This window comes from Ips typographus, linkage group LG1 (assembly GCF_016097725.1).
Source record: "Ips typographus isolate SLU linkage group LG1, UJ_Ityp_2.0, whole genome shotgun sequence".
Lineage (NCBI taxonomy): Eukaryota > Metazoa > Arthropoda > Insecta > Coleoptera > Curculionidae > Ips > Ips typographus.
Genome location: NC_138422.1, coordinates 19,067,558 through 19,079,271, shown reverse-complemented (window position 1 = coordinate 19,079,271; position 11,714 = coordinate 19,067,558). Strand labels below are relative to the sequence as shown.

Here is an 11,714-nt window from a genome sequence, read left to right as displayed (position 1 = left end):
CTGGCAGGGACAACCACCTTATCAAAACAGGTGTTGATATGCAAAAATAATAAACACGAAATGATACGCAAGTAAAAATAGCAAAATATGCAAGACTACGCTTGTATAGGTACGATAGGAGGCCTAAAAGGCCTTATCGTCAAATTCTTTCTCACAGGCGCTCCGTTCTAAAAATAAACTCAAGTATGCCAGCTAAGCAAAAACATTCCGGAATGCGGTTTAAATGTCCCCTGCTGATATCACACATTACGTCACAAGAGATTCCCGCTCGATCGACAAACGACGGACGAACCCGAATAACCCGCACGAAGTTCCGAGGAAATCAAATGTCACAATGTCAGATGTTAACGTTGCTAACTTCGTAACTGTTTTGACTGTCAGCTGTATGAACAGGTGATTTGGCTTACAAATATTGTGTCGGGATTTTGCTGTTTAAAGTGGAAAATTAAATGAACCAAGCGGGTTTATTGGTGTAAAAGTGGTGACAAAGCCTGGATGTACAATTTCAGGTATAAAAACCGGAAAACTATTAAGGATTTCCCTGTGTTTTTAGCGTCTAATGTTTGTTGTAATCCGACTTTGGTGGGTTCCAGAAGGTAGGCAGCCAGACGTACTTCTGTAAATCTCCTTAAAAACAATGCTTTTACTTGGAATTTTTAACAAATTAACAGTTATACCGGCTAAACTCTTTAGGTAAATGAAACGAATACTCTAAAAAACCCTTCCAGACCCTTTCAAACCTTTAAAAAACCTTAAAACGTATCCTGTGTGAAGTTGGCTGCGCACAGCGACTTTAGTTTAGCCCGCGTAAAATTTAACCATTTTCCTTAACTTGGCGGGATAATAAGAGGGTGCCCAGGCATTTTCAGTCGGTTAATCACAAGCTCCACGTAGTACAATTTCATCTCTGATCTTCCAACTTTATTTGGAAGTACAGCCAAGTGTTTAAAGTTGATTTGATCCCAAAAAGTAAAGTGCTTTTGTCCATATTGTCAGCACAATTCGTATCTAACCAAAAAGCAGTGTGGTCGCACTTGAAGATTTATTGGGGGTTGCTTTTCGAGGTAAGTACCTTGAAACTTTCGATTTTGGGGGGTAAAAATATCGATCGTCACTATAGACTAGTTATTTTCGCGTTTGGAGGGGTAATTTACTCGAAATAGGAGCTTTTAATTTGGGGGTTATGTGCATGCTTAGTGAGGTGTGGTATTCAGTTTCTTTTACCCTTAATGCCCTTAAACCTAACTGTTTTCATAATTTTTTTCGGTGGGTGTTGTTCCTAAACTATTGAAGAATAGTATCCACTATCGAGCCGTAAGTTGGATTTACTCCCACTAATTATATTAATTAGAAAAATGTGCTTTTTGTAGGGCTTATCTGCCACCTGATCTGCACTTCCCACTGAAGTTTCAAACAACTTAAACCCTAAGTAAGTCAATTTTTGTCATAGAAACACACTACCTGCCCTAAATATTTTAATTTTACATTAAATTTCAAAATATTCCATTTGAAAATGAAGTGCAAATCATGCTCTCACCCCTTTCACTAGTCATACAAACATTTGGATTACTTTGAGTAACAAGTTAACTTCCTAGGATAAAGCCCTAAAGGGGGATAACAATGTAAATAATCTTTAAAATGTTTAAAGTGTCCTTTTAAATTTTAAAGTTCAGATTGAGGTCAATAACATTGCTGAGGTAAGCAGTTTATTTTAGAAATTTGATCTAGCTCTAGGTGTATTAAAGGTTTTTAAAAGATCAAATCAGAATGTTTTTTGATACTTACATAGTTAAGTTGTAAGTTTTCCACTAGTTGGTGTGTTCGAAAGGGGTGTCTAATAAGGGTAGTTACCCTGTAAGTAGTTTTGAAAGGGTTGATGCACTGATTGGTTATAACACTTTAACACTTATTCAACTGATGTTTAATTAGTAATAGTTTTAAAATTCTGGTTTAATACTTAGGTTATACATTTTTAGATTTATTTAACCCCTAATCGAGCCCCTAATTAAGGGGTGACTTTCAACAACCCAGAGCATAATCGAAAATAAAATCCCGAAAGTAACAGAAGGTTTAGTTCAAAAGTGTGGTATACAGTTTTTAAAGAGACTTGAGCTATTTACTGTTGTTACTTTATTCACAATGTCAATATTTACATTGAAATAATCTAGTCCTTTTAAATTTTAAAACTCATTCATATCTATAGGTTTTTAATAGAGATTTAACAACTTATTGGTTTTATAATATATCTTTATAAATGTTTTTAACTTATATTCTCAGTCATACAAAAGGGGGTAGTTTCGGGTTGTCCATGCAAAGGGTTTGTTTTATTTTACAGGGATTCCAATGCATTTTTAATTTATTCTCCAATAATATGTCTGTATCAAATTTATGTTTGTTTTTTAATTATTTCGATAGTTTGTTATTAACTTATGTATATTGCACTCACTTGATGTTAAGGGCTTTAAAACTGAGTCCAAAAGTCCAAAACTTCAAGAGGTATTCTCAATAAGTAGGTAAATGTGAATTCGAAGGGGTAGCAAATCATGGCTGTTACTCATTACCCAATTGGTTTGGAAAGAGTTAGAGTGTATGTATAAAGTTTGGAATTTAAAATAAATACATTAGGTATTCATGTTATCTCAAATTTATAGGTCTTTAGTTGAAATTAGGTTGGCACAAAATTTTACTTTAAAAAATGCTTTTATGTATTCAGCTATACTATTAAAGAGATTTTGACTTGTTATTTACTGTTGCTCTACTTTACCTTCCATCTAAACATTTACATTTAAATAAGCAAGTTCTATTAAATTTTAAATCACAGGTTTACTGAATCCTATAGTTTTTTCATGATACTTTAGCAAATTACTGCTTTGATTTTAATCTATTTGTGATAATGTTTCACTTTTTTGTATGATGTATTTTATAAATGGAGGATTTTTGTTGTGTTCCTCACCCCCTTTTGTATTTTATAAATACCTAAGTACTTTTAGCAGTTTTAGCTACCCCTTGATTATTTAAAATGAATGAAGCATATATAAGGGCAGTTGGTTTCAATTTAAAAGAATAGCAATGCATTTTCAAGTTTAATTCTTAATAATATTATTACATAAATACCATAAATGGTAAACAAACTTAAATCTTAACTTTAGTGGTCAAACTACCCTTATTTTACTTAGGTATAAATTAATCAAGAAATTAACATTACAGATATATAAAAAGATACAACTACATTTTTAAATTTAGTTTTTAAGTTAATTGCATTAGAGATTATATTTTTATTGCCAGTAGTGGTTTTTGCTGCACCCTAATGTAACAACACACACTCTAATTTTGTTGTTTGTGTTTATTTTTTAAAGTTTTTAAAGTGAAACCAACAATAAATTAAATGTCTAAATTTAATGCCAAAATTCCTTGATAATAAAATATGTTATCATCACTGGTAAAATTTCTTTTTCAACACATGTTAAGGCATGGTTTTTAATTTTAGTACAAAGTAGTAAGTACAAATTGTTGTGAACAGTGAAATTGCAGGGCAAAACAATTTTTTCGTAGAAATGTATTCTCTTTAAAATGCTTGAAAAATTGTAATTCATAAATTTTTGTACTAATTAAGTGTGATTGATTGATAGTATGACAATTGTCGTATAATTAGAGTAAAAAGTGTGTGTGTATTTGATGAAGAGAGGTCAAGAGAGAGGAGATACCTATTTAAGGAGATTTCAACCCCCAATTAGGAGGAAAATTGTCATATTCAATTTAGAAAAATTGTTACTTAATCTACACTTGCAGGCAAAAATATTACATGTATTTTTATTTTATTTATTTTCTTTAAAATCTTTCAGTTTTTTTATGAATATATTGCACTGGAGGGATTTATCAATAAGTTAATTTTGTGTTTGAGTAAAACTAGCAGGAATTGCAAAAATGCAACGGTTTTGATTCAAAGAAAGTTAGGTGTATTTTTAAAATTGATAAAACTTTAGTATCAAACATCTAGTCAAAATAATTAAATATTATTTATATTTTTAGTTGCGGATTTAAAACAATACAGTTATTTAGCAACTTATCACATAATTTTTCATTTTTTGTTTCAATTTCTAATCTGTAATAGGTATCAAATTTTCTTCAAATAGCTTTTTCCTATTAGGTAATAAGGACAGATTCAGTGATGGTTCGTAAAGGGTTTTCTTTTAATATATGAATACATTTATTTTCCAATCTTGATTTCCAATAAGTTGATTGTATAACAGAATAATAATTTTTGTATATTTGGTGGTGTTCTTCAGTTGCTGCTAAAAGTTCTCGGGGTAGCTACTTGAAAGACATTCTTGATTGGTAAATGTCACTGGTAAAATATTATCCTTAATACATTTTAAACTATAAAGTATTACAGTACAGTACATTCCAGTTTATGCATGAAATTTAGATCAATTTAGCCATGGAAATTGTAATGTATCAGTTTTATGAAATTGGGCTGAAGAGACTGCAAAGTACAAATTATGTATTTTGAGAAGATATCCTGTAAGTAGTATGAAAAGCTTAGTGTTTTGATTTTGGAACAAATGCATTATTCATTTTATAATAATTAAAAAAATTATTAAAATAGATTTCATTGTTTGTTGCAGAGTATTTCTGTAGGAATTTTTACTTCAGTCTTTAGTTCGGGAATCACAATCTTATTTTTGCTGAAATAAGTACAATCAGTATAAAAATAAAATATGTTGAAAGTAAATGAAAGAAAAAGAAAAAATGTTTATCATAAATTTGATATTGTTATTTACTATTGCCTCTTTGCCCTTAATGCAAATACTTGCATTTTAATAGAAATAAGTAACTTTGGTTACACTGGTACTTATTAAAAACTGGTTTACTCATTAAAAGATCATACAAACAGCTGTTTGTTTGATCTTTTAATCATTACCTCATCACTGCATACTTTTTCAAATTATTTAGTTTTGCTATCATTGAGGGTATCATGTAAGTGTTTTGAAGTTTTCTTTTCTTTCCTATTAATAAGCTTAATTTAGAAATTTACGAAGGAATTAATTTTTATAAAACATTTGCAAGGATACCAACACATTTTCAAACTTGATTTTCAATAATAATCATCTTTTTTGGTGGTAGTTTTTGCTGATTTATTATAATTTATCTTCAATTGATGCTAAGGGTTCTCAGATCCTTCCAGACACTGATTTAAGAGATATTCTCCATTTTCTGTGTCTAGAAGTAAATACAAAGTCACTGATCAGTAATATGGTTGTGATTATGCAATTTATTTAAAAAAATTATCTAGTTTAGAACCAGTACAAGCACCTGTGTATAAATTTGTTCTCAAGATAATTTCTTTAGAAATGACAGAATTGATCAATAGCACCATCTGATTTCAACATTTCTATAGAAACTATCTTTGGAATAAATTTATTCTATACTGGCAGTACCCTTACTAGGAAGTTTTAATGGTTATTTTTTCTACAATTGTGCTTTAGAGGTACCTATTTAACAACTCATTGTGGTTGCCTTTTAATTTTCATGGAAACACTTAATTTGGAACGAAATTATTCATCTTATGATAAATTAAACAATTAAAACAAGTTTAGTTCCTGCAAAATAAGTTCTTTAGAAATGTATGCTTCAATCTGTAGCCAGGATAGGATTTTCAACCTCATGATGATATGGCTTAATAAGTATCATATTAAAAATGGAAAGAATTAAAGTAGAATTGAAAATGCATGTGGTATTAACACTACTAAACAGTTGTAATTGTACAGTCTTGCATTATTTGTAGGATTTACTACTTATTCAGAAACTTTCGACTACCCTTAATTTATGAATAAGTAGTTGTTTAAGGGTTGCTGATGAACTTAAAATTATACCAATACAGTTTTAAATTTGAATTTGAAAAGTTGATTGTATAAATGTGCATTATGCACATAATAATAATTACTTAAATGTTTTGAACTACCCTTATCTATGGCAAAAATAAAAGTAAAATGTGTTGACATAACAATACGATTTGAAAGTAATATACAATCTGTCATATACTGAACCTTTACTTATTTTAATTAAGATTCTAATTTTTGCCATATAAGAAAGCCTTTGAGGTTTGTTAGGAAAATGTCTGATTAATCAATTTCCTTTTAAACCCATTAAAAGAATATTTAAAGCTTTTTAATTTTAGTATGCAAATTGCAATCAAATTACTAAGATACCGCTGGGAATTTTGAATGGTAAAGAGGTAGGTAGTGTGAAAACATGGAACTTAAATGAATTTTTCAGGAAATGTTTATCCATTTTTGTAAATTTTTGTTAGTTTCTACTTTCTACCACTCAGGTACAGTATTTTTTCATATATTGCTGTTAAATATTGAATATAATGTATGAAGTATAATGAAAATTACGACTAGACAGCATTAGGAATAGTATAATTAAAAATTGTGTATCAAATTATCATAATTTAGCGCTGCTGATATTTGATTGGTTTTTTACTTAGCAAAGCTTAGATGGAAATCTGCAGTGGGTTGAAATTATTTTCTGGATGTATCATGTATCATGGGTAGATAAGTAATGACTCAGTTAAGACGTTGAGTCATTTATTTAAGGAGATTAAACATACAGGATGTTTTGGCGAGCGATTTTTTGCTTTTTTTATATCAATTTATGTCTGTGTTTGTAGGTGATCTGATGATCCATTTACCTTAAAATTTTGATTAACAGAACTAGATAAATTCCAATACATACACACATTTAGGACCTGACTGTTTTATGTTTTGTCAAAAATTGTCTGAAACAGTACTTTATACATAAAAATTGACGCATATCCGTGTGTAATATTGAAACTAGTTTTTGCAGTCTGAATAAAGCTTAAGTACTTTAGAAAATCAATATTTACACATAAGGAACTCTTAAATAATATAAAAATATCTGTTGCTACTTTATTGCTAAGCTATTTTCAGCAAACTTTAAGTCATTGGTTTACAGCATATGTAACACAAGTTTCAAAACAAGTTAGTGTCTAAAATGGTCTTGTGTTTATCAATGGATTTTAACATCATGTATCTAACGCCATAAATGGGCTAAGTAGCTCAAGATTACTAATAAAATTTATAAGATTAAATTATCTTATCAAATTATAATAGAGTAATTTTAGTTTCTTGATTGTTTAGGTATATTTATGGTTTTAAAATGAATTGTAAATTACCATAAAAGAATATTTGAAGAAAACAGCTCTTTAAAAAAATAACATAATGGTATTACAATAATATAATTATTGGTATTAACACTAGTTTTAATTTCCTCTTTTTTTATGAACCAAGTTTTGAACTGTGAACCATCTACTTTATCATCAATTAACGGTTTTTTTTTCTAAATGAATTGTCTTACATAATCTATACCTACTGTCATTCGTTTAAAGCCTGACCACTTCTCAGATTTTACCTGATCCTATATTAAATAATAAATACAGTCGGAAAAAATATAATTAAGTTCTAGACAAATACGAAAGTTTTAGATAATTTTGCTCTTGACAAGATAAAGTAAATAAAGCTTTTTAATTTTTTTTTGGAATACCTGTTCTCAAGATCAAGGGAAGGTCAGGTTTTAGTTGAATGACACTGTAATGGGTATTTAAAAATAGTTTTCACTACAGTTACTTAAGTGCAAGTTTACTATTTAAATTTTGATAGTTATTCAATATTAGTTTTTAGTATGAATGGATTTGACAAAGAAATATTTTATTTATTATTGAACTTAAGAGTAGAGGCGTAAAGTCGAGCGTAAAGTACGTGTTTTGTGCTTAGCTAGCAACTTTGCGCATGATTTTTTTACGATTTTTTATTCAAGAAAAAGGAATGTTTGTATTTGAACTAACAAAACATCAAACAATCTTAAAAACTTGTTAAAATGATGTTGAAGCCTAATTTTAATTCGAGTATTGTATGTATAACAACATTACATACAACACAGTTTGAATTATAGTATTTTTTTAAAATTCTCTAATGAAGTATATCTATAAACTAATTTTCAAGATACGTTTTCTACAGTCTCATAGGTAATTTTTCCACAACTGTTTCGTTTATAATAAACCTTTTACCGCCGCCAATCATTTAGATTGTTTGCAAATTGAGCGGCTTCCAAAAGTAATAGAACTTTCTTTTGATGTATTTCCAGAATTAAATGTAGTTACCATTATTTTTGTTTTTTTTGGTTCGATTTTTTGCTAATTACTGGAAAGTCTGGGAAATTGTCTACATTTTTGGAATAAGACAGTTTACAACTAAATTTATGAATGATAAGCTTTGGTGGAGAGCCCAATGTTGTGTGAAGAAAATGAAATAATTATTACTGCTTACTGCAAAAAGTTGTACTTAAATGCTTTCATGAAAGATGATAAATAAGCGGATATTCCCAGACAGTTTATGTTACCCCAGAACAGTGTTTAATTAAAATACAATAAAAGAGAACATTTAGAAGATTTACCAAAACAATGAAGTCTAAAGAAAACCGTAGTGTTGATTGAAGGTGAATATTCATAAATTACAGTTGGTTAAGAGTTCCATAGAAGAGTGGGAGAAGAAATGCAATTTAGTAGTCTGCCAGCTACGAAATCATTAACTTCGGGAAGAAACGGAGTTGTATGCAAAATTATATGCCTCTTTATACAGAAATGGGAAAGGTCTCTGTATACTATTTTCCAACAATAATCACATTTTTCACAAATTGTACAACAGTGCTTTGTAGAAAATACTGTGGGAGTTTTTAAGTTTCCTGCACAATCTCCATATCAAAACCCTATTGAAAATATTTGTTTTCAAATAAACAATTGATGATAAAAAAAATTATTGAAGTTTATACCAATCTTCCACAGACATTCAAAAGTTGCATCTTTGTCAACAAGTAATTAATAATAGGCAATTAATTATTAATATAAAACTTTTGTTGTTCTTCGATGGTTTTTATTTAAATAAAGCTGCTGTAACTTTTGTCTCCCCTATTTTTGTCGTTTTTTATGATCAATTTTATTTATAATACTTAACTTGATATAAACTACTTCAAAATATTTTTAAAATATTACTTTAGTGTAGTATAGGGTAATCGATTTTTTTTTATTCAAAACTTAGTGAAAACAAAATTTTTTGCTTTACTTTCACAGATGTTATTAATAATATTTTATGACTACTATTCATATTTTTATATAAATTTCAATCTTTTATAAAACTGACAATAAGATATGACAGGCAATATTATTTGCTGGTGGTACTGTCGTGGAACAGGTTTATCCCAGATTTGTAATGAAAATTATATCTGTAATTCCTTAATTTCATCATAACCCAATTTGGCCAAACTTTCTTTCTGGCTTGGCTTCAAACATCAAATTAACTAGTAGAAGCGGCAACTGTTTGAAAATATCTGTAATTTGTAACATAATAAGGTGTAAGAGAAGAGAAGAAGGATGATAACCCGACGACACGTGTTTCTGCTGTTTCACAAACAAATAACAGAAAAAACACTTATTTATAACATTCATGGAAATCTTTCTTCCATTATAATGAATAATTGCTGTTAAAGTTGCCTTCCATCACGGAAAAAATGGATTTTTTTCTGTCTTTGGACGAAAAACATTTTGAAATTTTGAAATTGAATCTTTACACGAATATCATTGAATGTCTGAATAGATATTTCAAATTTTAGAGCCAATTTACAAATTAGCTTTAGCAACATAAGTGGATTTTTAATTCTTATGTAAACTACTCAACATTTAGATGTAATTTCTTGGTTTTAACATTTTTTAGAATACTCACTGACTTTTCTGAGACTTGCTTTGAAAAATGCTGGTTCAAATGGACAGCTTTGTAAGAAAATTTCAGGTTTCATATATTCAGGTTAAATCTCAATAAAGCCTATAAATTCGTATTTAAGACATTGTAGGTTGTTCGAAAGTTGAGTATGAAGTTCAGAAAACTACTAATATGCATAATGTTGTTTGTCGCCTTAGTAATAAGTGAGCATATACAAGACGTCTGCAGGATATGATAGGATAGACGTTCACAAGAAACAGATTAAAAGTGATTTCTGGTAAAAATCTGGTAATTCAATTCAATCAATTTATTATTGCTCAAAAAAAAGTTGTTTAAGATAATAAAAAAAAATTCTAGAAAGTTTTTTTCTGTTGTTCTTGTTGGCAATCTTTTCAATAGATTTACCCAAAGATACATGCAAATACAAAATAAGATACCATACAGTGGTCATAGTTAAGACACACTTGAACATTTTGGGATTTACGGCATTCAGCTTCCCTAAAATAATCCTCTATATTTTTGGGTTTCTGCAACCACAATGAGTTTCTACCTAATGTTTGCCTACACCATTATTGAGACGTCCTTTGATTACGTACTAGATATTTGTCAGTCCGTGCTTCCACACCAGAAATTTGAAATATACGTTGGGTTTTCAGATTTAGCAAGTTCTTCAACAGAAAATACTTCACTCTTTTTTACACACCAAGGTTGAAAATTAAATAATGAAGAATGATGAAAAAATGAAAGAATTGTTTTGGCAGCCTTCACTAAATTAGTCGAACTCATTTTTTGGAAACACTATCCTGAAGATTAACCTAAAAACGAAAAGCCAGTAAAACTGCTTTTATCTGACGTTTGATAGTTATTAGTTATGTACTTACAACTTCTCAACAGTAAAAGAAGCACAATCAGATCGGGAACGGTTTCAGATTCAAACATCAAATAAACTAAACGAATATACATGGAAGATTTTGGTATGGCACCTGAAGATAATCAATTTACAACCCTAACCACCTTGTATAATAATTAGTGACTTATTTAGGTATAGATAGAAGAACTAAGAGTAGCTTAATCAAACATTATTAAAAACTTATAAAGATTCCAAATGTCAAATACTGGGGCTTTTACTAATTTATATATCGTTTAATATCCATTTCCAGATATGTTATTGTTCAGAAGCTTTAGTTATTTAAACTTTATATTGTTTTGGTTAAAAAGTGAACAGATTTGTACCAAACCAAGACATAATATAAACATCTAACTTCTAAAATCGTAGTAAATCCTGGTATAAAATACCGCACTGCATGTTTTGTTAAAGACTATTAATATACAATTTTAAAGGACGTACACAATATATTTTTATCAAAACGAAGTTCTAAATATAAAACAGTTTTGTAAAAAACATGTCAAAATTCCGGATTCCTTTAGTAGCAGCGACTTTTCTAAAACCCAAACCACCTGTAAAATCGACGTCATTCTGTTTTTGTTGTTCCTTTTAATAGTAGGCACTTTAAATTTTAAAGTTCTATAGACCACGTCATTGCAATTTGCTTTGCTTGGCATCTCATTACGGCACTGTATTAAGGTTAGTTGAAAGAAAACAAGTAAACTGCTTATTATTTTTTATGGTCTATGAGACGGGAGTTAATTTAAAACGTACTGTGTTGGTCTTTATTTAAGGCTTTTTTAAGAAAGTGCAAATGAGTAAGAATTCTCACCTCACATAAAATAGTAAACTCGTTAATACCTTTAACAACCAGTTCCTTGAATATAAAACAATTATTTACATGTAGACTGTTCATAACTTTACTAGCATGCCCCACTTGATTGGCCGTATGATCTTGTTTATGCAAAGGTAGTAAAATATTATTGTTACATGTTTTTTAAACCTGCAAAAGTGGGTTACCAGTTGATAGCCGC

At 29.3% G+C, this 11,714-nt stretch overlaps 1 protein-coding gene across 5 annotated transcripts in view; it reads left to right on the top strand.

The window, feature by feature from the left end:
• Positions 1-360: 360 nt before the first annotated feature.
• The window catches only part of CycE (cyclin E), a 34,484-nt gene continuing 23,130 nt past the window's right edge, over positions 361-11,714 (top strand). Inside the window, exon 1 of one of the 5 annotated variants that reach the window (XM_081972918.1) lies at positions 361-509. In XM_081972918.1, the coding sequence (XP_081829044.1) occupies positions 496-509 (14 nt within the window). In that variant the 5' untranslated portion in view covers positions 361-495. Of the gene's footprint in view, positions 597-793; positions 1,065-11,242; positions 11,380-11,427; positions 11,650-11,714 lie in introns of those variants that run through there. The other 4 variants (XM_081972902.1, XM_081972926.1, XM_081972931.1 and 1 more) reach the window with 4 other exon arrangements.